General features: G+C 37.3%; 1 protein-coding gene across 7 annotated transcripts; it reads right to left on the bottom strand.

Moving 5' to 3' along the window:
- Positions 1 to 443: 443 nt before the first annotated feature.
- Positions 444 to 27,205, bottom strand: LOC114282390 (uncharacterized). Of its 7 annotated transcripts, none has more exons than XM_082877937.1 (16): positions 27,138 to 27,205; positions 26,923 to 27,024; positions 26,098 to 26,283; positions 25,860 to 25,971; positions 25,570 to 25,603; positions 25,074 to 25,111; positions 24,965 to 24,999; positions 24,731 to 24,883; positions 24,204 to 24,267; positions 3,480 to 3,627; positions 3,208 to 3,358; positions 3,004 to 3,129; positions 2,813 to 2,893; positions 2,495 to 2,687; positions 2,150 to 2,420; positions 444 to 1,258 (listed from the first exon to the last, which is right to left on the bottom strand). In XM_082877937.1, the coding sequence occupies exons 2-16, from the start codon at positions 26,991 to 26,993 to the stop codon at positions 939 to 941; spliced, it is 1,983 nt and encodes a 660-aa protein (XP_082734063.1). In that variant the 5' UTR covers positions 26,994 to 27,024; positions 27,138 to 27,205; the 3' UTR covers positions 444 to 938. The 7 variants fall into 7 exon arrangements, with proteins under 7 accessions (XP_082734063.1, XP_082734075.1, XP_082734086.1 ...); XM_082877949.1 differs by having other exon boundaries at positions 444 to 1,255; XM_082877960.1 differs by having other exon boundaries at positions 24,204 to 24,246.
- Positions 27,206 to 27,421: the final 216 nt, after the last annotated feature.

Here is a 27,421-nt window from a genome sequence, read left to right as displayed (position 1 = left end):
TTTAAAATGTTTTTTTCCGAATTTTTTTTTTATTTTTTAGATATATTTATGTTAAATATGTCTAAAAATTAAAAAAATTGCTTAAAATATTAAAAAAATTCAGTAAAAATAAAAAAAATACAAAAAACAAGTAAAATTTTTTAAAAAATGTTTTTGAAAAACTCTAACCAAGCAAAGTGAAACTGCCAACTCTTTCAAAATGCACAGTTCAAATAAAACTTCATCTTACTCTGCAGGGTTCGATCAACCCAAAAAATAAAACAAAAAACAAAAGTTATTTACACTTTTATCTCCTAAACTCCAAGAACGTGCACATTTGAAATTTCATTAAATCACAAGCAATGTCATACACTAGCAAGGATGTCATTGAAATCATGAAGGATGGAGATCACCTTAGGTTACGTATACAGCTTGACATAAGATCAAGTAATAAATAAGACCAGTAACAGCAAGCATGGAACAAAATATATTTCCAAAAGCGACGGCAACGAGGCCTGGCGAACACTCCCAACCTTAATGCTGTATTTGGTTAGAGAATTTGGGAAGAGATTTGGAAGGAAAAATGGAAAAAATAGTTGAAATGTGAATAAAATATACCTATATTTCACCTAGTTTCACACACCTTTTTTCTTTCCCTTTCCAAATTTCTCTCTAAATCCCCAACCAAACACAGCATAAATGTTAAATTTCCCACAAACAGCTATTACATTACTTCAACTATCTACCTGCAGCTCATCTACAACAGGTACAAACATTTAACATCTCAACTTCCAAGGGCCCAACCTCAATTACACCAAAGAGAATAAAAAAAAGAAAAAAAAAATTCACTTAGCAAAGAAAGCAACACATGCTATGAATTTAAAGAAAAGAAAAAAAACAGCACGATTTAATAGCACAGTTCCCGGTAGTTCTTGCAGCCGGAAGCAGAATGATTTCAATCATATGGAAGAACGAGCTTGGAGTCTAAAGGGATGTGAGGGAAGATACGACCTGCAGTTAGACCATACATGAACCAGGCCATGTCTATTGCCAGTATAGATCTCATTACGTTCTTCGTCATAGAAGAGAGCAGTGATGTCCTCGAGGGCTTCTGCAACAGTGCTTCTAATCCTGGAAGCTCGGATCCGCTTATTTGAACTGCAATTTCTGCCATTACAACATCCACTACAACTGCATTCACCTATGGGAAAACTATTGGTTGCTCTTATTTTAGCAAGGCATTTCCCGGTCAAGATATTGCGGATATTGATAGAACCTGCTGCATGATCAATGGAAACACCCTTAAAAAAAAAAAAAAAAACAAACAAACAAACAGAGAAAGCAAGCAAAATAGAAACTTATGCAATTTCAATTTAGATGTAATCACACTTGCAAAAGCACCAACTCCATGGCACAACCTATCATGTAATAGAATTAACTGAAAAGCAAATAACATAAATTCTAGGCAGAAAAGACCCCATTCAGCATATCCACAAACTAATTAGAAGATGGTTCAGTCTGCAGAAATGTTCATCATCAGAAACAATATTGGGCATGTGAGAGCTTTATATGTAATGTTGTGTTTGTTCCTAAACTTGAATTTTTTGAACAATGCATTGAGTAATAGGTGGTTCTGGGCTCAACTTTCAACATGTGTTTGTTCCCCCATTATGTTTATTAGCATGCTCTGTTTTCCATGCATCTTAATGAGTTCGTTGTGTGTTAGTCTCTCCACTTGCAAGAGAGAGTCACACAAGAGAGACAGGGTAAGAGCATGATCTACATTGTCGGACCCATTTCTTAACAACACCTTTAGAGCAACTGGTACTCTTACAGGTGCTTGAAGAATGAAAGGTGTAAATCTTATCTTACACCCAATGATAAGAAAGCATTATCATCAAACTTCAAAAGGCAATACTATCCATGCTCATAAATAAGGCATCAGAACTAAATGCTGCACATGTAGAATGCCTTACATAAATTGTACATCTCAACATGAAATAGACATCAATTTCATACTAAAAAGCATTTCGTGTGTATTTTATCTTTTCCTCTTAACCAATTGGCATGATAGGTTAACCCATTAGACCCATCAGGTGGGAGTTCACAATGAATTGCTCATTTGAATATAGTAATAATATCAATTTTTTATCAGGTGATCGTGATTTACCATTTCCTTCTGATAATGGATCATCTGAATCAGCTTTGCAATAGGAAATTATAAGATCCTGATCACTTGTGATATATATGTTGTTTGTGTTGCAGTCAGGAAAACACAAGAGGTGATCCTCATATGAAGTTACGAGCTCCCCACGGGAGTTCCAAACAGCCACCGTCCTGTTCCTGAATGTCAGGAACAACAGGTTCTCATATAGAAATATAAATGCAGATGGAGTCCTAAATTCAGTTCTGCTAACTTCTGTTAGTTCAGAATTGCGAACCTGCAAATAACAAATATCACATATTAAACGTAGATTAAGACAAATTATTTCAAAACCACAAGAAAGATCCTTACATCAAGAATCTGAAGATTCTCATTTTCTTGCTTGATGAGAAGCTTCTCGTTGAACTGTTCAATGAAATCGACCTTCTTATTCCGATGAAGGAGATGATTGAAAGTTTTGAGAACTGTACCATCCTCTATTGAAAGAATCTTAAGAGGAACATGGCCACTAGCTCTGGTAAAAATCAACAACATTGTGCCTGGACTGTTTTTCAGAAACCAAAAAAAAAAAAAGTGGGTAAGCTACATATGCATGATACAATCCCACAAACATGTGTCGTCTACACTGTTCAGGTGTCTATCTATGCAGGTACATATCAGAAAGATTACCTGATCTTAATATCTTGAACATTTTTGTCTGATATGGAGTACAACATCGTGTAGTTTTTCAAGTCAAACACCTTGTATATGCTGATAAAAAAATGGAAGGATATATATATATATATATATGGATCAGAATCAAGAAGCAAATTGTACACAAAACGATCATTGTAAGAAAACCAAAATAATCGGATACTTACCTATCTTGTGCTGAATAGATGAGTACCTTCCCATTTACATCATCAAACTCCACAAAACCAGGCCATTTCAGTGACTCAGACTCAAAAAGAGCAAAACCTGCATCTGGCTTACCCCTCCTTATGTACCTGAAACCATCAAACAGTTTGATAATGAATAATAAATAATAGAAACTAAGAGCAACTGAAACAGTGTAGTTCACATACTCAATCCTGGTGGTTCTGCATTTCAAAGAACTAAAATTGTCAGAAGCATAAACTGAGACTGTGATAAGAGAATCATTGTTTTTATTGTAAAACAAGCTTCGTATGACTTCATCAGGACTGACATTCAAAAAGCATATCCTCTGGTTAGCCTCTGCATACAACAATGGACAAATTATAAGGGGCCCCTTTTCTCAATGTCTAGAAGCATACACCGTTTATCACCACATATTCTTCACATAAACATAGAGATGGTTATTAAACTAGGGCTCTACCTCGGCTAAATGCAGCACAAACACCAGATTGCGCAAGAGCAAAGACAATGTCATGGGCAGCTACTATTTCAATGATTTTTGACCTCTTTTTGAGAAAGGACAATACCATGCCGCAATCTCCTTTTGGATCATGGGTATCATATTCCTCCTGAGACAATATTCATACAGGTCATCACCAGAAGAAATTACAATACGCAGAAATGATAGACCTACACAGCTTATAAAATAATATAGGGGAAATGATCAGATCAACAATCAAGTAAAAACTCTCTGTTATCTGAGAAATAGCTTGGCAAGATGCACTAACACAATGCGTAAAAATTGCTGAATGCTTATATAAATTTCAGTCACATAATTTGATTGTCATCTTAATTTTGATAATAGAACTAAATGGCAGGCAGAATGCACTGCAATTGCCACATCTTCAGGTATCTTCTAATCAATAATTCTATCATCCCAAAGTCTTATCAGCCAATGCAAATGAATAGCAGACAACACAGAAAACTGCCCTTCCAAATCATTCCAAAATTAATCCTCCAATCACCTAAACATGACCATGGCAAAAAAGAAGTCCCATTACATATGCTTGACCTCGACTTACCAATCCTAAGAAAATTCTGGGTGGGATGATTCTAATTCAAGGTATGTCTGGAACAAACCCCCTTTAGCAACTTCTATATATGGAAATAAATTGGCAGGCTCTCAATTCTTCTGCTATCACCAGTCATACAAAGAAAGAAACCCTCCGACTCCATGTCTAGAAGCTTAAATAGCAACTCATAATGGCAACGTGTCATTGTCACATGACACACTCATCCAATCGAATTCCACCACACGGGAAAGGAGAAAAAACCCCATGTCCAAAAGCGTAAATAGCGACACATAATGGTTGACACGAGGACACATGCAATGTTACCTCCATCCGGGACACGTGCAATGTTGCCTATGTATCTAAATTTGATTGAATGATTACACGACGTGATATCGATGACGTGGTGGGTAAAACCCACAAAATAGTTTCTCATTAAGTTATGTATATGACATACCACAAATTAACATATCAAGGAATAAAATAATGAGAAAATAAATACATTTACATATATGACATGTCACATAAACATATCAAGAAATAAAATTTTGAGAAAATAGATACATTGCAAGTCCAAAACATACCAAGTATATATCAATGTGAAATTTTCTAAAATAAAAAATGGACATTTATGTTAAATCATGCAATGGAATATACTTGTCCAAAAAAAGAAACAATGTTATATACAATCACATAAGATATATATCATATAACTAACTTAAAGAGGGAGCTGGATGAGTAGAGAACCTTGATTATCTTTCAAATCTTTAGCTTAATGCAATGTTGTACATGTAATAACTGATACTTTAATATGTTATACTCTCGCTGTCCCATTTTTTATCTATACTTTCAAGTTTTGGAAGTTCGACTTTATGTGTCCTAGCTGGAAACTAAAAATCTTAACACTCACTAACCCTTATTAACCTTCTTTAAATTTATACTTGCACAATTCCAATTCCCGAAACATTATTCTATGAAGACAATAAAAGCATTTTGTAAAAAAATCATTCAAAGATTCTTTCTTAAAGTTTTTCCAAAGTCAACTAGGGCACAAAAATGGAACAAAAGTGTCATATTCATGTAATATAACGAGAGATTATTCAGTGGGTTGTACTCACCATTTCACAATGCCACATGGCATGATCATCTAAACAATTTCAATATGGAGGCAACATTGCAAGTGTCTCAAATGGAGGCAACACTGCACACGTACACGTGTCAATCATCTCATATTCTCATGTTAATAAAAAATGGGATCTTCCCTTATTTTCCAGGTGACGAAACAGGATTGATTGGTAAAATCATGTGGGATTATTGACATGGTATCACACACATAGTAATTTCTTGTAATAAATAACATAAAATATGTCATATATATTAAATATTATTGTACAATATAAATAATTCTTTTACAAATAAATGGTATATTTAAAATAAGAATAAAAAAACAGAAACAAAATACCAAGAGGGTCCTAGCCATATGCATAGGATGTGCAAACGGAGGAAAAAAAAAAAAAAAAAAACTACTCCGAAAACTCTATGAATTCCAAACTTTGATTCAAGGATAGTTCAACACCACCCGGGAACCAACTATAACAATGTAGTGCAATAATATGGCAATATAACCCAACTTACTAATATTGAGTGAATGTTACACAAATTCATATGATTCATCCACCTGTGATAAATTATTGATAAATCACGTATTTTGATATTTTGTTCCATAAACTCCATCCCAAAGAATTGTTTTAGAAAAAATCTTCAAAATATTTTGTCTTGACTCACAAGCATACAGCCTATGTTAAATAGATCCCACACATTCAAATATTATATGGTGTAAATAATATTTAGGCCTCGTTTGGCAAGTAGTGATTTTAGCCAAAAAACCAAAAAGTCATTAAAAATATCAAAAAGCTAAAAACCTATACCAAAAAGTCAAAGATTCTTTTTTTTCTCTACTTTTTGCACATCTTTTTTGTAAAAAATAAAAAAATCATCCTAAAACATACTAGTTTTTTTTATATCATATTTTAGCCAAAAAGCCAAAAAGTTACTAAAAAAACTTGTTCCCAAACGAGGCCTTAATGTGCTAAGTTATTACAAGGTTCATACTTGAATAGAGATTATGTAAAATGGAATTTTGTACAAAAAATAAGTTCTAACTATATTACCTTGTAAGAAACAATAAACCCTTCTCTACTATCAATGTTGAGCTTCATCTGCTTCTTCCTTTTCTTCTATCATCACACATAAAGGATCATCATATCCAATTTGAATACATGTCTCAAGGACATAGCCCGTAAGGCCATACCTATGCCAATGATACGTTGGGTCAGAACATTATCTCGCAAATGAGAACAGTGTTCACTCTTGAAGATCCCTATCAAGGTTCAACATTGATGCAAGAAGAAGCATACCGGGATCTGGAAAGATTAGTGTGTAAAGATGTGTTTACGCTACTTTAGCCATGACAAAACTAGCTCTGATACCAAATCAGGATCGATACAAAAAATGAAATTCAAACACAAGATAAGAATATAAGAACTAGGAAATATTCAGACCTGTATTCGAACTTCAAACTTCAGAGATATTACACAAGCGGACTTCTCAAATTATATTGGGGATAATTGGTTCCGAATCCCTTACACATACAGTTTTCCTTTCCATCTTGGAGGGCGAATTCAAATGATTATTGGCTGCAACTTCATAAGATCCATGTATGGAGGTGTTCGGATTGAAGGAGACAACGTTACATTCTATAAGAATGTAATTACCATTCAGACCAGGCAGTCAGTTAATCTTTTAGAAGCAGAGCCAGAGGACAATGACGATTTCATATCGGATCATTACTATGACCATTCTGCTGAATGGATTTTTCATTCTACACAAGGATCCAATTTTGAAGATCGATATCCTAAGGTGATAAAGCAACTCCACACCTGTGGAATCATTGGTGATGATCCCATGAAGCTTTGGATGACAAATCAGATAACCTGTAAGCTGGATTTGAAAAATTCTGATTTTGTTATCGATGATAAGCCAATGAAGCACATCACACCAGCAATGAAGCAGAGTTTCAAAAAGCATATTGATCAACTGCTGGAATTAAAGGTGATAAGGCCAAGTAAGAGCAGGCATCGGGAAACATTATTGGCGTCGGTCCAAGAATTTTATTTTCCTACAAGTATCTTGAAGCCGAATGCAAAAATGCTGCCTTCCAGAAATCTCTGAGAAACCTGGATTTCTGCAGAGAAATTCCTATTCCAGGATACTACAAGGAAACAGATTGAATGCTCAAGACTGGGCCCTAATCAGACAAATCAAGGCCCAAATTCAAAATCTTCCTAATCTTTCTATTCCCCCCGAAGAATGCGTAATTATCCTTGAAACTGATGGCTGTATGGAAGGATGGGGAGGAATTTGTAAATGGAAGAAGGCATCAGAGGATCCTCATTCTACCGAGAGAATATGTGCATTTGCAAGTGGAAAATTCAACCCGATCAAGTCAACAATTGATGCTGAAATTCATGCCTGCATTAACTCTCTGGAAGCTTTCAAGATATTTTATCTTGATAAACAGCGATTAACTCTGAGGACTGATTGCCAAGCTATCATTAGCTTCTTTAACAAAACTGCTGACCATAAACCATCTCGAACCAGATGGCTTGCTTTCACAGATTATATTACCGGTCTTGGCATTGATGTTACTTTAGAACACATTAATGGTTCTGATAATGCTCTTGCAGATGCTTTTAGTTTTTGGAACTTCTCTTGATGATTTGAGCTACTGGTTTCACTACCTATTTATAGAGAAGATAATGATGAAATCAATAATGCCGAGTGCGCTGAGGGGCCTCATCGACGCATTATTCAGATTCTCCATTATCAAGAGTGATTCTCTATAATTGCTAGACGACACTAGAACAGGTCACATGATAATGAAAGCACACAACAAATCAGGATCGATACAAAAAATGAAATTCAAACACAAGATAAGAATATAAGAACTAGGAAATATTCAGACCTGTATTCGAACTTCAAACTTCAGAGATATTACACAAGCGGACTTCTCAAACAGTGTTCACTCTTGAAGATCCCTATCAAGGTTCAACATTGATGCAAGAAGAAGCATACCGGGATCTGGAAAGATTAGTGTGTAAAGATGTCAAAGATATCATTAAATTTCTAAATGATTATTTGCATCTTGCTACACGTACGGGAAGATTATTTGTCAGAGAAGAACTGTCTGACAAATTATGGACCAAAATGCCTGGAGATCTTGGTGAAAGGATAAAGAAGGCATTCAATGAACGATATCCATAGGTGATATGATCCTCGTATCGTTGGAGTGTAGCCTGGTACTTTGCAGCAAGGGGATGAAATGTTGGATCAATCCAACGGTGAGATGGTTCAGTCTGGGAGAGTTGGATCCTTTCTTCTCTTGACATTGGAGGATAAGTTCTTCTATTTGGCGAAGGCCTGCTAGAACCTCCGTACCTTCCAGCTCCTCCTCTATTGGCCATTCTGTAACAAAACATAGTGAGAAGACGAGTCTTGACAAAGCATCTGCAAGAGCATTATCAGAACCATTAATGTGTTCTAAAGTAACATCTATGGGACCCACCATGTCTTCCACTCCTAGATGCGATATAGCCTCATCAGCATGATGACATCGAACAGTTCTCCATCAATTTCCTTGAGTTCACAATTTTGTTGATGGACGGCTGTGATTTGTTAGAAACAATTTATATGCTTCAAGAAAATTCCAACAAATATTTATTGGGAGAAGCGGGTGGATTTCGTGCTCAAAAACAAGTCTCCCCTGAAGTATATCATTGCTCTCATACTTGGGATCAAGAAAGTCCTCAGATAGAGTTTGTCTTTCTAGTAAAGTCTCACTGAAAGAATTCCGTGATTTAAACCTGCAAAATCAGTCATTAGTCCTCGAAATAGAAAAACTCAAATCGAAGGTGTTTAAACTTGAAAAGGAAGTTGTCAATCTCACCTCCTTTCTCCTAGCCTATAAGCAGTCACTGGTCGACATTCGAGCAAAGGCTTCGAGTTTGAGCTGTTGTATTTTGACCAGTTGTTGCATGGCTGTTCTTGTTTGTTGAATTGCATCATCTTCTGCGGTTGAGAGGCTTCCCTGTATTTCTGAAAATTCATCGAGGGAGATTCCAGAATCATAGGTGATATGATCCTCGTATCGTTGGAGTGTAGCCTGGTACTCTGCAGCAAGGGGATGAAATGTTGGATCAATCCAACGGTGAGATGGTTCAGTCTGGGAGAGTTGGATCCTTTCTTCTCTTGGCATTGGAGGATAAGTTCTTCTATTTGGAGAAGGCCTGCTAGAACCTCCGTACCTTCCAGCTCCTCCTCTATTGGCCATTCTGTAACAAAACATAGTGAGAAGACGAGTCTTGACAAAGCATCTGCAAGAGCATTATCAGAACCATTAATGTGTTCTAAAGTAACATCAATGCCAAGACCGGTAATATAATCTGTGAAAGCAAGCCATCTGGTTCGAGATGGTTTATGGTCAGCAGTTTTGTTAAAGAAGCTAATGATAGCTTGGCAATCAGTCCTCAGAGTTAATCGCTGTTTATCAAGATAAAATATCTTGAAAGCTTGCAGAGAGTTAATGCAAGCATGAATCTCAGCATCGATTGTTGGTGGAACTTACCGTCTGCAATGCATCAGACAGGAGCAATCTATGTAATTCCACATCCTCTCGGAAAATTTGATGATGTTTTCATGCGATGGGAATCAATCACAAAGATTCATGTGGCTATGCAAGGGTTCACTGAAGTACGCAACAAAATTATGTTCATAGAAAATCTCCTTGGAGAAACAGAAAAACTTATGTGGACACAGTGGAGAATGGCGTACGCAGCAGAATATGAAGCCCTTGTCGCCTCAGGAGATGGAGATGAAGGAACACAGAACATTATCTCGCAAATGAGAACAGTGTTCACTCTTGAAGATCCCTATCAAGGTTCAACATTGATGCAAGAAGAAGCATACCGGGATCTGGAAAGATTAGTGTGTAAAGATGTCAAAGATATCATTAAATTTCTAAATGATTATTTGCATCTTGCTACACGTACGGGAAGATTATTTGTCAGAGAAGAACTGTCTGACAAATTATGGACCAAAATGCCTGGAGATCTTGGTGAAAGGATAAAGAAGGCATTCAATGAACGATATCCAGGAAACATTATTGGCGTCGGTCCAAGAATTTTATTTTCCTACAAGTATCTTGAAGCCGAATGCAAAAATGCTGCCTTCCAGAAATCTCTGAGAAACCTGGATTTCTGCAGAGAAATTCCTATTCCAGGATACTACAAGGAAACAGAGAAGAAGTATGGACTTCGAAAGGCCACAACGTACAAAGGAAAACCACACCCCTCTCATGTGCGAATTGATAAAAGAAAATATTTGCAGAAGACAAAACATTGCAAATGTTATCTTTGTGGTGAAGAAGGTCATTACGCTCGAGATTGCTCGAAGGATAGAAAGAACGTCAAAAGGGTAGCTCTATTTGAAAATATTGAAATCCCTGACAACTATGATGTTGTTTCTGTTCAAGCTGAAGATGATGACTCAGATGCCATTTACTCGGTTTCTGAAGGCATTGATGATACAGAACAAATTGGTGGAGGTATTGTGGAAACAATCTATATGCTTCAAGAAAACTCCAACAAATATTTATTGGGAGAAGCAGGTGGATTTCGTGCTCAAAAACAAGTCTCCCCTGAAGTATATCATTGCTCTCATACTTGGGATCAAGAAAGTCCTCTACCACATGACAGGAGACCTGATTGTACAACTTGCCGAAGGGACCTGACTGCTCAGTCAAGGGCATTCTGCTCAAAATGTAACGCCATTACAATGTGCGTTATGCGCTGTCCCTTATTTCAAATTTACAAAGTTTCAAATGATGTCAAGAGAAGAAAGGATCCAACTCTCCCAGACTGAACCATCTCACCGTTGGATTGATCCAACATTTCATCCCCTTGCTGCAGAGTACCAGGCTACACTCCAACGATACGAGGATCATATCACCTATGATTCTGGAATCTCCCTCGATGAATTTTCAGAAATACAGGGAAGCCTATCAATCACAGAAGATGATGCAATTCAACAAACAAGAACAGCCATGCAACAACTGGTCAAAATACAACAGCTCAAGCTCGAAGCCTTTGCTCGAATGGCAGCCAGTGACAATTCCTACAATGACCAAATCACAGCCGTTCATCAACAAAATTGTGAACTCAAGGAAATTGATGGAGAACTGTTCGATGTCAAATCAAGTGTCTCAGCTAGAAGCCAGAATCAGAAGTCTTGAAGCAAGCAAGCACACCGAGCAAACAACAATCTCTTCAGAACTAGTTTCAAAGCTCGAAAAGTTAACTCTTGGCCCAAACGAGAAGCCAAAAGAGCCAAAAGGGGTGCTTAAAGTTCATAGGAACCCTTATAAGCTCTTACAAGACGAACTTGATAAAGCAAAGCTCAAATGATGTCTAGAACCACTTCTAGAACAGTTACTCTTCCCAGAGTAACAGATCGTCCTCAGCAAACCTCAGCAGCTCCAGGAGCACCTCTCATCGAAGATCAAATTCGAGAATATCGACGAGATCAAAGGGCAAAATTTGTTCGTGAAAGAAAAGCCAAGAAAGTAATTCTTTATTTGATAATGTTATTCTCATATAATTGTTAGAAACATTCTACCAGGGCAAAGGTAACCGTATATTAACCAAGGCAAAGGCTATTAATGTTTTCATATTTATAAAAAGGTATAGCATGATTTCTGTATTTACATTCTATAAGAATGTAATTACCATTCAGACCAGGCGGTCAGTTAATCTTTTAGAAGCAGAGCCAGAGGACAATGACGATTTCATATTGGATCATTACTATGACCATTCTGCTGAATGCGTTACATTTTGAGCAGAATGCCCTTGACTGAGCAGTCAGGTCCCTTCGGCAAGTTGTACAATCAGGTCTCCTGTCATGTGGTAGAGGACTTTCTTGATCCCAAGTATGAGAGCAATGATATACTTCAGGGGAGACTTGTTTTTGAGCACGAAATCCACCTGCTTCTCCCAATAAATATTTGTTGGAGTTTTTCAAGTGGCCATGCATCCTGAATCAATTGAGTGGACAGCATTCTGGACCCCTCTGGGTTTATATGAATGGCTAGTCATGCCTTTCGGACTGAAAAATGATTTCATATTGGATCATTACTATGACCATTCTGCTGAATGGATTTTTCATTCTACACAAGGATCCAATTTTGAAGATCGATATCCTAAGGTGATAAAGCAACTCCACACCTGTGGAATCATTGGTGATGATCCCATGAAGCTTTGGATGACAAATCAGATAACCTGTAAGCTGGATTTGAAAAATTCTGATTTTGTTATCGATGATAAGCCAATGAAGCACATCACACCAGCAATGAAGCAGAGTTTCAAAAAGCATATTGATCAACTGCTGGAATTAAAGGTGATAAGGCCAAGTAAGAGCAGGCATCGAACGACTGCTTTTATTGTCAATTCAGGCACATACATTGATCCAATCACAAAGGAAGAGAGACGAGGAAAAGAAAGAATGGTCTGCAACTATAAGCGTCTCAATGATAACACATACAAGGATCAATACAGTTTGCCAGGAATAAATACAATCATGGCAAAGATTGGACATAGCCATATCTACTCAAAGTTTGATCTCAAGAGTGGATTTCATCAAGTGGCCATGCATCCTGAATCAATTGAGTGGACAGCATTCTGGACCCCTCTGGGTTTATATGAATGGCTAGTCATGCCTTTCGGACTGAAAAATGCTCCCGCCGTTTTTCAACGAAAGATGGACGAATGCTTCAAAGGTACAGATGAATACATTGCCGTATACATCGATGATATACTTGTATTCTCTCCAGATGAAAAAAGTCATGCAAGTCATATCCAGACGATGATAAATATCTGTCAGAAGCATGGGCTCGTTTTAAGCCCAACAAAGATGAAAATAGCAAAAGTCCAAATGGACTTCCTGGGCTCAACAATAGGACATGGGGAAATAAAGCTTCAGCCCCACGTGATCTCTAAAGTTGCCAATTTTCCTGATGAAACTCTCAAGGAAACAAAAGGCCTTCGCTCATGGTTGGGCTTGCTAAATTATGCTCGGGCCTATATTAAGGATATGGGTCGACTTCTTAGCCCACTATACTCCAAGGTGAGTCCCAAAGGTGAAAGAAGGTTGAATGCTCAAGACTGGGCCCTAATCAGGCAGATCAAGGCCCAAATTCAAAATCTTCCTAATCTTTCTATTCCCCCTGAAGAATGCGTGATCATTCTTGAAACTGATGGTTGTATGGAAGGATGGGGCGGAATTTGTAAATGGAAGAAGGCATCAAAAGATCCTCATTCAACAGAGAGAATATGTGCTTATGCGAGTGGCAAGTTCAACCCAATTAAATCATCGTCATTGTCCTCTGGCTCTGCTTCTAAAAGATTAACTGACTGCCTGGTTTGAATGGTAATTACATTCTTATAGAATGTAACGTTGTCTCCTTCAATCCGAACACCTCCATACATGGATCTTATGAAGTTGCAGCCAATAATCATTTGAATTCGCCCTCCAAGATGGAAAGGAAAACTGTATGTGTAAGGGATTCGGAACCAATTATCCCCAATATACATTTTCCCTCCTTTGAGCTTCTTGTTTGCCTTTGACTATGAATTAATTCCATTAAATTCCACAGTATAGGAGTTTTCTTCAAGGGCATCAGCAGGTACTGAGTCAGAATCCACGACACATGTGGTTGCTCCAATATCCAAAATTGCATTTAGTGTGGTTCTCTTTGAGCCAGGAATTTCGATTTCCACTGTAATATTGTACAACATATTCTTCTTTCTTTCCTTTACTTCTCCTTGTGCGAGGGTGAAGGCATGAATATGCTGTTCTTCAGGGGGTTGTTCCCCAGAGGCTTCTGCTTCAGCTTCTTCAGCTTCCTTTTGGAGAGCCTCCATTTCTTCTTCTTTGTACTTGCCTTTTTGCTTCAGTTCTCTTTCATCTTTCTCCAATTGGATGACGAGACGTAAGTCATCAAGCTCAGTTTTATATCTGATGGCTTCTTCCCGTAATCGTTTCATCTCAGCTTCACACCATAAGATGTACTCCTGTTGTTGTTGGAGTAAGGGCTTTTGATTGTAGGGAATTGGTGACCTTGACATCATTTGGAACTTTGTAGATTTCTCATACCATTCTTTAATGTTTTGTTCCCATATATTCATTATAGCATTTCTACTAGTCTGAGTAAAAATATATTAACTAGTCTGAGCTATCTCGATTTTCATTTTACCAAAAAGAAGCGCTTTAGTCTGTATTGAAAAATCAAGGTCCAAGTAGTCCTTACCAGTTAAGTCTCCGTTCACCACAGGGTTTCACTGGGCTTACTCCTCTCTGCCAGATATAGGGCCTGCGTCTTTTACTTTAACTTACACTTCAAGGATTATACTGCCTTTAGAAATTTAAATACAGCGCCAAATTATCAGGAAATCTCACAACAAACAAGAACATCCATGCAACAACTGGTCAAAATACAACAGCTCAAGCTCGAAGCCTTTGCTCGAATGGCAGCCAGTGACAATTCCTACAATGACCAAATCACAGCCGTTCATCAACAAAATTGTGAACTCAAGGAAATTGATGGAGAACTGTTCGATGTCATCAAGCTGATGAGGCTATATCGCATCTAGGAGTGGAAGACATGGTGGGCCCATATATATATATGCGTGTATTGTGTATTGTGTGTCGTATCTTTCTCACTTCAATCACTACTCAGTCCACTGAGAAAAGCTGATGAGAAAAGATACCTTCTTATCTAAATAATTTGTCGTCTTGTGAGATATTTATGCTGAATTATGAACCTGTCATAATCATGCATCTGCTTTATATCTTACTCGAATATGGAACCTGTCCATATCTTGTAAGTTGTAAGCTTTGTTGTGTGCTTTCATTATCATGTGACCTGTTCTAGTGTCGTCTAGCAATTATAGAGAATCACTCTTGATAATGGAGAATCTGAATAATGCGTCGATGAGGCCCCTCAGCGCACTCGGCATTATTGATTTCATCATTATCTTCTCTATAAATAGGTAGTGAAACCAGTAGCTCAAATCATCAAGAGAAGTTCCAAAAACTAAACTTGAAAATTTGAGAAGTCCGCTTGTGTAATATCTCTGAAGTTTGAAGTTCGAATACAGGTCTGAATATTTCCTAGTTCTTATATTCTTATCTTGTGTTTGAATTTCATTTTTTGTATCGATCCTGATTTGGTATCAGAGCTAGTTTTGTCATGGCTAAAATAGCGTAAACACTTATCAGGGTAGTAAAGGCCTCTGTTGTGAATGATTATTATGCTTTATTTGATAATGTTATTCTCATATAATTGTTAGAAACATTCTACCAGGGCAAAGGTAACCGTATATTAACCAAGGCAAAGGCTATTAATGTTTTCATATTTATAAAAAGGTATAGCATGATTTCTGTATTTAAATTTCTAAAGGCAGTATAATCCTTGAAGTGTAAGTTAAAGTAAAAGACGCAGGCCCTATATCTGGCAGAGAGGAATAAGCCCAGTGAAACCCTGTGGTGAACGGAGACTTAACTGGTAAGGACTACTTGGACCTTGATTTTTCAATACAGACTAAAGCGCTTCTTTTTGGTAAAATGAAAATCGAGATAGCTCAGACTAGTTAATATATTTTTACTCAGACCAGTAGAAATGCTATAATGAATATATGGGAACAAAACATTAAAGAATGGTATGAGAAATCTGAAACTTCACGCCTGAACTACCTTAATCTTGCCTCAATTAGTAAGCCATCAACTAAAGAACTAGCTCACAATATTTCTGTAATTTATGATAGAGTTTGTCTTTCTAGTAAAGTCTCACTGAAAGAATTTCGTGATTTAACCCTGCAAAATCAGTCACTAGCCCTTGAAATAGGAAAACTTAAGTCAAAGGTGTTTAAACTTGAAAAGGAAGTTGTCAATCTCACCTCCTTTCTCCTAGCCTATAAGCCTTTAACAAAGCAGGAAGTTAAGCAGCTTGTGGAGGAAATCTCACAACAACCAAAAGTGGTGGAAGAACAAGCTATAAATCTTCTTCAGAAAGTGCAAGAGAAGATTGGCGCAGTAGAAGCCATTCTTCACCAACTCAAACAGGTGGTGCTTGGATGACCAGTAGTAGAGAGAATTTATTCTATCTACGAGCACTCAAAGCAACTGAAGAAATCGAGGAACCCGCGATCGGATTATCACAATCCACGGGCAAAGCAGCAGAAATTTCGAAGAAAGCAACCAACTTCTGACACTCTGGAGCAACAAATTGCACCAGAAGCTCAGCTCCAATTATCCATGGCTGACAGAGCAAACATAGCCCCTGCAGAAGTTCTCTATCGATCAAGGCGTGATGATGCACACCATCGTGTATATATGCATCATTCTGAAGAAAACAGTGTTCGAGATGAACTATCTCATCGCCAAGAAACTCTTATGTTTCTTCCGGAGAACATACCCGACTCTCACAATCAACCATGCCATATTCAATTTGAGGATGTTCCTCCTGATGATGATGATAACTATGATTATCCCCCTGGATATGATCCCAACTATGTTCCTGATCCAGAAGCTCCTACGGATTATCCATGTTCCAGTAGTTGGACCAATCCTTTCGCCGCACAAACAGACACTTTGTTTTCTGTTTTAACGGAAGGTGGTGAAGAGATCCCTGAATCCTTTAAGGCTGTTGCAAAAGCCTTTCCAAAATTTGAAGAAGCTGCCAAAATTCATCAAGATACTCCTGAAGCAATTGAATTTGCTGCTGTTCATGAAATGATGACTGAAGATTTTGGCAACAATGAAGTTCAGGATGACTCTGACTCTGATTCCTCTTCAACTACCCGAAGAAAGAGGAAACAAAAGCAAAAGCAAAAGAAGAGGGTGATTTGCAAAAATTGTTATCCGGACAGAGAATATAAAGAGTTTGAAGCAGTCCAAGCAATTTTACTCTCACCAGAAGCAAAGATTCCTTTCAGGGCAACGAATGGAGCTGCAGGTTATGATTTAACCTCAATTGCTACATATGTTATACCACCACAAGAAAGAATGTTAATTTCTACAGGTCTTGCCTTAGAAATTCCACCGGGAACATATGGTCGTATAGCTCCAAGATCTGGGTTAGCCTCACAAAATGGAATCAATATAGGCGCAGGAGTCATTGACCCAGATTACCGAGGAGAAATCAAGGTGCTCTTATTCAATCTGGATAAGAGAGAAACTTTTATAGTCCATCCTGGAGATCGTATAGCCCAGATCATTTTTGAAGAAATATCTTATCCAAGAATGGTCATGAAGGATGCTCTTGATCCCTGTGATGAAGAAAAGCATGGGAGAGGTAACCAAGGTTTCGGAAGTACGGGAACTGCTTCGGAGCAGCAAGGTTGGAATTCTGATTCCAATCCTACCCCTTCTGATAATATAATTGCCATGCTAGAAGAACAGGAATTTGAGACTGAGTACCCTCAGATCAAGAAATTAGAGCAGCTAATAGCAAAACACTCGGCAAAGGATACCAAAAATGAAATTCAAACACAAGATAAGAATATAAGAACTAGGAAATATTCAGACCTGTATTCGAACTTCAAACTTCAGAGATATTACACAAGCGGACTTCTCAAATTTTCAAGTTTAGTTTTTGGAACTTCTCTTGATGATTTGAGCTACTGGTTTCACTACCTATTTATAGAGAAGATAATGATGAAATCAATAATGCCGAGTGCGCTGAGGGGCCTCATCGACGCATTATTCAGATTCTCCATTATCAAGAGTGATTCTCTATAATTGCTAGACGACACTAGAACAGGTCACATGATAATGAAAGCACACAACAAAGCTTACAACTTACAAGATATGGACAGGTTCCATATTCGAGTAAGATATAAAGCAGATGCATGATTATGACAGGTTCATAATTCAGCATAAATATCTCACAAGACGACAAATTATTTAGATAAGAAGGTATCTTTTCTCATCAGCTTTTCTCAGTGGACTGAGTAGTGATTGAAGTGAGAAAGATACGACACACAATACACAATACACGCATATATATATATGGGCCCACCATGTCTTCCACTCCTAGATGCGATATAGCCTCATCAGCATGATGACATCGAACAGTTCTCCATCAATTTCCTTGAGTTCACAATTTTGTTGATGAACGGCTGTGATTTGGTCATTGTAGGAATTGTCACTGGCTGCCATTCGAGCAAAGGCTTCGAGCTTGAGCTGTTGTATTTTGACCAGTTGTTGCATGGCTGTTCTTGTTTGTTGAATTGCATCATCTTCTGTGATTGATAGGCTTCCCTGTATTTCTGAAAATTCATCGAGGGAGATTCCAGAATCATAGGTGATATGATCCTCGTATCGTTGGAGTGTAGCCTGGTACTCTGCAGCAAGGGGATGAAATGTTGGATCAATCCAACGGTGAGATGGTTCAGTCTGGGAGAGTTGGATCCTTTCTTCTCTTGACATCATTTGAAACTTTGTAAATTTGAAATAAGGGACAGCGCATAACGCACATGTAATGGCGTTACATTTTGAGCAGAATGCCCTTGACTGAGCAGTCAAGGGCCCTTCGGCAAGTTGTACAATCAGGTCTCCTGTCATGTGGTAGAGGACTTTCTTGATCCCAAGTATGAGAGCAATGATATACTTCAGGGGAGACTTGTTTTTGAGCACGAAATCCACCTGCTTCTCCCAATAAATATTTGTTGGAGTTTTCTTGAAGCATATAGATTGTTTCCACAATACCTCCACCAATTTGTTCTGTATCATCAATGCCTTCAGAAACCGAGTAAATGGCATCTGAGTCATCATCTTCAGGATGAACAGAAACAACATCATAGTTGTCAGGGATTTCAATATTTTCAAATAGAGCTACCCTTTTGACGTTCTTTCTATCCTTCGAGCAATCTCGAGCGTAATGACCTTCTTCACCACAAAGATAACATTTGCAATGTTTTGTCTTCTGCAAATATTTTCTTTTATCAATTCGCACATGAGAGGGGTGTGGTTTTCCTTTGTACGTTGTGGCCTTTCGAAGTCCATACTTCTTCTCTGTTTCCTTGTAGTATCCTGGAATAGGAATTTCTCTGCAGAAATCCAGGTTTCTCAGAGATTTCTGGAAGGCAGCATTTTTGCATTCGGCTTCAAGATACTTGTAGGAAAATAAAATTCTTGGACCGACGCCAATAATGTTTCCTGGATATCGTTCATTGAATGCCTTCTTTATCCTTTCACCAAGATCTCCAGGCATTTTGGTCCATAATTTGTCAGACAGTTCTTCTCTGACAAATAATCTTCCCGTACGTGTAGCAAGATGCAAATAATCATTTAGAAATTTAATGATATCTTTGACATCTTTACACACTAATCTTTCCAGATCCCGGTATGCTTCTTCTTGCATCAATGTTGAACCTTGATAGGGATCTTCAAGAGTGAACACTGTTCTCATTTGCGAGATAATGTTCTGTGTTCCTTCATCTGAGTCCACCATGATTTCATTGTCATTTGCATCATATTGGACTGGTGCTGATTGTTGGGCATTAGTATAGTTTCCAAAACGAAAACTAACATTTCCGCCTGGCAAGTTACGTGTCTGGACCGTTGTTGGTTGCTGGGCCGTGATTCTTCGAACTGGTGGCTTGACAATCCAATTTTGACTGCGGAGTTTTTCAGTAGAAATCTTTTCTCCTGCAATTGCTTTAACTCCTTTGGATGTCAGGAAATCCGTTACGCCTTGGACTTCATAAGCAAAACCAACGTTGGGAGTATTTGACAATCTTCCCACTAGTCCTCTGGTGACTAGAAGATTTGCTTCACCATTTTGCCATTCATCATAGCCTTTTGTTTGGATTACAACCTGAACATGGTTGTAGAAGTCAGCTATGGTCATCATAGTGTTGGGAATTATGTAGATCATTTGAATTCCTCTTGTAAGATCTACTTCCATGGAGGCAAAAGTTGCTTGATCTCCCCGCCATCTAGTATCGCGTAAGACGATAAGAGCCAAAGTTCCTTGTTCAATACGATGAAGAACTTGTAATCGTATATGAACGACTCCTAGATGAATGTACTGCATATGACTTCGTTGCAGCTGGCCAAAGCTTTCTTCTTGGATAAAGGGTCTTTCAATTTGTGTTTCTCCGACACAAAGTATTGTTTCTTCAGAGCGATGAATATATACACGATGGTGTGCATCATCACGCCTCGATCGGTAGAGAACTTCTGCGGGGACTATGTTCGCTCTGTCAGCCATGGATAATTGGAGCTGAGCTTCGGGTGCAATTTGTTGCTCCAAAGTGTCAGAAGTTGGCTGTTTTCTTCTGAATTTCTGAATTACTTTCTTGGCTTTTCTTTCACGAACAAATTTTGCCCTTTGATCTCGTCGATATTCTCGAATTTGATCTTCGATGAGAGGTGCTCCTGGAGCTGCTGAGGTTTGCTGAGGACGATCTGTTACTCTGGGAAGAGTAACTGTTCTAGAAGTGGTTCTAGACATCATTTGAGCTTTGCTTTATCAAGTTCGTCCTGTAAGAGCTTATAAGGGTTCCTATGAACTTTAAGCACCCCTTTTGGCTCTTTTGGCTTCTCGTTTGGGCCAAGAGTTAACTTTTCGAGCTTTGAAACTAGTTCTGAAGAGATTGTTGTTTGCTCGGTGTGCTTGCTTGCTTCAAGACTTCTGATTCTGGCTTCTAGCTGAGACACTTGATTTGATAACTGAACACAGAGTTCAATTATTGTGTTGTTTTGCCGAATTAAGACGCGGTTGCTTTCAGAAATTCCTGCTGCTTTGCCCGTGGATTGTGATAATCCGATCGCGGGTTCCTCGATTTCTTCAGTTGCTTTGAGTGCTCGTAGATAGAATAAATTCTCTCTACTACTGGTCATCCAAGCACCACCTGTTTGAGTTGGTGAAGAATGGCTTCTACTGCGTCAATCTTCTGTTGCACTTTCTGAAGAAGATTTATAGCTTGTTCTTCCACCACTTTTGGTTGTTGTGAGATTTCCTCCACAAGCTGCTTAACTTCCTGCTTTGTCAAAGGCTTATAGGCTAGGAGAAAGGAGGTGAGATTGACAACTTCCTTTTCAAGTTTAAACACCTTCGATTTGAGTTTTTCTATTTCGAGGACTAATGACTGATTTTGCAGGTTTAAATCACGGAATTCTTTCAGTGAGACTTTACTAGAAAGACAAACTCTATCATAAATTACAGAAATATTGTGAGCTAGTTCTTTAGTTGATGGCTTACTAACTGAGGCAAGATCAAGGTAGTTCAGGCGTGAAGTTTCAGATTTCTCATACCATTCTTTAATGTTTTGTTCCCATATATTCATTATAGCATTTCTACTGGTCTGAGTAAAAATATATTAACTAGTCTGAGCTATCTCGATTTTCATTTTACCAAAAAGAAGCGCTTTAGTCTGTATTGAAAAATCAAGGTCCAAGTAGTCCTTACCAGTTAAGTCTCCGTTCACCACAGGGTTTCACTGGGCTTACTCCTCTCTGCCAGATCAAGCTCAGTTTTATATCTGATGGCTTCTTCCCGTAATCGTTTCATCTCAGCTTCACACCATAAGATGTACTCCTGTTGTTGTTGGAGTAAGGGCTTTTGATTGTAGGGAATTGGTGACCTTGACATCATTTGGAACTTTGTAAATTTGAAATAAGGGACAGCACATAACGCACATGTAATAGCGTTACATTTTGGGCAGAATGCCCTTGACTGAGCAGTCAGGTCCCTTCGGCAAGTTGTACAATCAGGTCTCCTGTCATGTGGTAGAGGACTTTCTTGATCCCAAGTATGAGAGCAATGATATACTTCAGGGGAGACTTGTTTTTGAGCACGAAATCCACCCGCTTCTCCCAATAAATATTTGTTGGAATTTTCTTGAAGCATATAAATTGTTTCTACAATACCTCCACCAACTTGTTCTGTATCATCAATACCTTCAGAAACCGAGTAAATGGCATCTGAGTCATCAGCTTCTTTTTGGTAAAATGAAAATCGAGATAGCTCAGACTAGTTAATATATTTTTACTCAGACCAGTAGAAATGCTATAATGAATATATGGGAACAAAACATTAAAGAATGGTACGAGAAATATGTGTTCTAAAGTAACATCAATGCCAAGACCGGTAATATAATCTGTGAAAGCAAGCCATCTGGTTCGAGATGGTTTATGGTCAGCAGTTTTGTTAAAGAAGCTAATGATAGCTTGGCAATCAGTCCTCAGAGTTAATCGCTGTTTATCAAGATAAAATATCTTGAAAGCTTCCAGAGAGTTAATGCAGGCATGAATTTCAGCATCAATTGTTGACTTGATCGGGTTGAATTTTCCACTTGCAAATGCACATATTCTCTCGGTAGAATGAGGATCCTCTGATGCCTTCTTCAAATTCCTGTTCTTCTAGCATGGCAATTATATTATCAGAAGGGGTAGGATTGGAATCAGAATTCCAACCTTGCTGCTCCGAAGCAGTTCCCGTACTTCCGAAACCTTGGTTACCTCTCCCATGATCTTCTTTCACCTTTAGGACTCACCTTGGAGTATAGTGGGCTAAGAAGTCGACCCATATCTTTAATATAGGCCCGAGCATAATTTAATAAGCCCAACCATGAGCGAAGGCCTTTTGTTTCCTTGAGAGTTTCATCAGGAAAATTATCTTGAAAGCTTCCAGAGAGTTAATGCAGGCATGAATTTCAGCATCAATTGTTGACTTGATCGGGTTGAATTTTCCACTTGCAAATGCACATATTCTCTCGGTAGAATGAGGATCCTCTGATGCCTTCTTCCATTTACAAATTCCTCCCCATCCTTCCATACAGCCATCAGTTTCAAGGATAATTACGCATTCTTCGGGGGGAATAGAAAGATTAGGAAGATTTTGAATTTGGGCCTTGATTTGTCTAATTAGGGCCCAGTCTTGAGCATTCAATCTTCTTTCACCTTTAGGACAACAAAGGCACCCTTGAGGGAGTATATCTCTATGCATGCACCCACCTCACCCCCCACCCAAAAGCTAGCTTATCACCTCATCCCATTACATATCCTTCTCCATTTTCAAACTCCACTTACTTCAAAATACATGTCCACAATTGGCATCATGTGTTATAACCAAAGTGAAATAAACCATATTTCATATCTCTTTTTCCAATAAGGTCAACCTACGTTCCTGAAAGACTTCAACCCCCAAAAGGATCCTCAATGTGATAACATATTCGTTTGGGATGTGGGTTGACTTTTTTACTATTTTAGTCTGGAGCTAAAAAGTCTCGTTTGGAATAGATTTTTTGGTTTTTTTGACTTTTCTAAGAGAAAAAATGAAATGATTATGGTTTTGATGTGACATTTTATCTTGTTGGGCTAAAAAACTTATTTTGTCTTTTTGTGACTATTTTAGCCAAAAATCTCATTTTAGCTTATGCAAAACGAAGGCTCTACAAAGTTCCAGTGGTGGAGACAAATTCATGTTCTAAATCTTCTCATATACAAACACAAGAAAAACACACGACAAGATTTGGTATACACGGACTACAAGGCCAACATCCATCGCTCTAACTGTTAGTGTCCATAGCGAGAACTGGCTACATATTACAGTCACTCTGCCAAATTAGATTTGGACTCCCTACATTTTTGTTACATGAAAATCCTGCCACCTATTATTTTTTCATCTTTTTTTAATCTGTCCACCACAGAAACTGGTAAGTTTTTAATGGCGCAAGTTAATAATTTGATATATTGAACAACAACCCATATCATAAGAGCAACTAATTGATGAGAAAACACATTGTATGTATGTGTATGTATGTGAGAGCGATTGTATGTGTGTAAAAGGAACCAATGCTAGGTAAGTTGCGGAACACTCATAAAAACATAAAACCCTAACTTTTTCACAGTGCATCACACACTGCAGATACAAATTCATATATATCTAGACATATATTTTCATTTGTTGCAATTATTCCTAAAACTGAGAAACAAAATGGAGGCAATATTGAACCAACCTGCAAGCGAATGTTCCTGAACCTTTCTTGGGCATCGCTCATACTGAAATTCTTGCATAAAGATCTATCAAATGTGATCCATATTGACTATGAAATTCTTCAAAAAAAAAAAAAATATATATATATATATATATATATTTTACCGTCGAAATTGATATAGACAGCAATAGTAATATGTTACTCTGTTTGACAGTAATATGTTACTCTTGCAATATTGTCCAAGAGAAAAAAAAAGAAAAAGATATTTTACTTTGTCTTTACTCAATTATGTGTTTTCTCCCTAGGGAGTTTATAAAGTAAAATAAATTGGGCCGTCATTTTCACCAAACAAGGGTCCAATGAAGAGGTTTTGGCTAAATTTCCCAACAAAAATTTATTAATGTTGGTCATTACTATCTAATAGTTGGGCATTTAAAAATTTGGTATCACAATGATTAGAAAGTAAAAAGAAGGAAAAAGGAAAGAAGAGGATGAGGAAAATGACACAGTAGCCTTAAGATTTATTATTACACAAAAACTTTGAATACCTCAAATCTATGGCTCCAAAATGTTGAGAAAGCTTTTCCATATCAGAGACCTGCTTTGAAGAGCATGTGGCTCCAGCAACCTGGTTGAAAGCAGCAGCTAATTCTCCTCTTAATGTTGTTAGCCTCAAATCCATTGCTCGCAGCAATTCATTCCTGTCAGTGTGCAAGGTGTAATTTGGCACACACAGCAGAGAAAAATTTGATTATTGATAACAAAACAACCAATATACGTACTTTGTTGCATCTGATGACACAATCTCAACTTCATCCTGTTACCACAAACCATATTAGTTGCCAAATACAATTACGTGTTATACTAAAAAGGTAAAGAAATAGCAATTACCTTAATCTGTGGTTCCACACCATTCAAGTTGCAGCAGTCTGTTAGAGAAGGGGCACCAACAATCACTGAGTATTTAGCTAAAAAACAAATGGAGAAATACAATTGCAAACATGAAACTTGATCATAATGAAAGAGAAGGACACACAACAATTTATAAATGGGGGAAAATCCAACCTATCAAACCCCACACTAACTTCTTGATTCTAGGCTTAATTGACAGACAAAATACTTCCCCGTTCTCTTCTTCTCTTCTCTTTTGTTTTATTCAATCTATTCTCCCCACACTAACTGTGACATTGGCTTGTCTCAATTTACAAGACAGTTCAAAGTGATAATTTACATTCCACAAATAAACAGATCTACTAGCATGGAGTTCGATCAGGCTTTGACTAAAATGGCCAAGTTACATCCTCAGTGGAAGCACAAAAAACTAATGCAGCAGATCTATATTTTAGCAATCCCAGGTTTATAGAAAGTAAATGTTTAATAAATTAACCTGTTGCTCCATCTCCAGAATGATCCCGATGATCCTGAGAAAAGGAATGCAATATGCATATGAGTTTAATACATATTTGAAGCAGAGAAATGCTAGAGACCCATGCTTTTAAAGCCACAAATTCACCAACAATGATGTGGCAAGGGAGTTGGGTCCTATATCATTGGGTGTAACAAATCAAAAGTTGATACTTATCAAAACAAATCATTGTGGGTCGAATTGTGGAAGTTTTTTGGGAGTCTCAAACATTTCTTTGAAGTATCAACTCCCAAGAAATGTATAGATATTACCTTGGTATACAAAGAAAGGTGAAATTTTCTGGCTTCCTCCAGTTGAGTTATCTCATTTCCAATAGCATTGGTGGTATTTAGTGTGTCCGATGAACCAACAATACGTAAAAATCTGAGAAATAATCAGATAGAAATAATAGAAGAACTAAACATCCTCATTTTCTCCTTCACAAAAAATTAAAAAAAAAGAGAGAAGAAAGTCAAGTGACAAAACAAGAAAGAGTTTAATGACATCAACCTTGTTAATGTTGATTTTGTGAACCACAGGGAACTATCAAGATTTTTGGGTGGTTGAAGTTTGAAGTTGGCATTGGATCCTCTTGACAACAAATTTTTTAGTTCAGGTAAATGCAGTGCCAGCTGTCCCAAAAGGCCAGATGCTATTGTTTCTACCTTGTTGCCACTGCATACACATGCCTCATACCTACAACAAAGTCTGAATGCTGTTCAAAACAATTTCCAAGTATAACAATAATAACAATAGCCATTACCATCATCTTCATAATGATTTTTTTTAGCGTCAATGATCATTGTTCTTGCTGTTTTTAACAACAATCATATTTATTACTACATTTTTGTGAGGCAACTAATTTTTTATCCATTAAATGATTAATGGTTTTAATGGGGGGATATGTAAATTCTCAAATTTAAATTTCATTGCAACGAAAAGGGCTTGAAAACTTTTGGAACATTCAAAATTCAAATCATTTGCATCTAACGTGCAATTAAACAGAATAAAACACCAAATTGGATATCCTCACTAATCAATTTGCATGCAGAAGATATTTGTCAAAGCCCATATAGAAAATAATCACTAGATATTTTAGCCAATCTAATTTGATTGTATCCTAATCACATTAATCTTTGGTAAAGGTCCAATTTTAGTGAAAAATTCAAATGACCCAACAAATTTGAATTTGAAAATCTAAAGAAAAAACATGAGGGATAAGAAAAATTTCACCCTTGTCATTAAAATCAAAAATAAAAAATAAAAACCCTTCACGGTTAAGTATACATAATTAAGTATCAGTGGAAAATTGTTACAAAAAGAAGTTTAACCTACCTGTCCCGGCTTGGAAATAATTGAAATTCAGCATAATCAAGTGGTGAATCGGCGTGGATTTCAGCCTCCATCTCAACCAACTTATCTATCAAGCACAACAACCTGAAGGGGGAATAAAAAATAAAATAAAATGAATCAATCTGACCATTCCAGTTGCAAACAACATTCCATACATTGCATTCATAGAGAAGCCAATATGATATATATAATCTGACCTTCAAAATATATATAATATAACTACTTCACTTGAACTCAAAACCACGCAGAGATCTATATTATATAAATACTACCATGCCCGAGCTTGAAGGGCACGCTGTAAATAACGCTACAATTAAAATATAATTTAAATTTATTTTTTAATTTGATAAAATTACAAATTTATTATAAAATTTGTGAGTTCTCACAAAATTCTTTATGAGAATTCACTTTTACTTATATAATGTATAGCTAGATAGATAGATTTGCTTGGTATACATATAATTTCTACAGATATCATATA

Source organism: Camellia sinensis, chromosome 1 (genome assembly GCF_055761805.1).
Source record: "Camellia sinensis isolate YWXY chromosome 1, ASM5576180v1, whole genome shotgun sequence".
Lineage (NCBI taxonomy): Eukaryota > Viridiplantae > Streptophyta > Magnoliopsida > Ericales > Theaceae > Camellia > Camellia sinensis.
This window is presented reverse-complemented; position numbering and strand designations above follow the sequence as displayed.

Coding starts and splice junctions, on each gene's coding strand:
- LOC114282390 (XM_082877937.1), bottom strand. CDS start 26,993: ATGGAGGCTGAAATCCACGCCGATTCACCACTTGATTATGCTGAATTT. Junction 24,884..24,964: donor GTGTCATCAGATGCAACAAA/GTACGTATATTG, acceptor GCACACTGACAG/GAATGAATTGCTGCGAGCAA. Junction 2,421..2,494: donor AGAATCTTCAGATTCTTGAT/GTAAGGATCTTT, acceptor TGTTATTTGCAG/GTTCGCAATTCTGAACTAAC.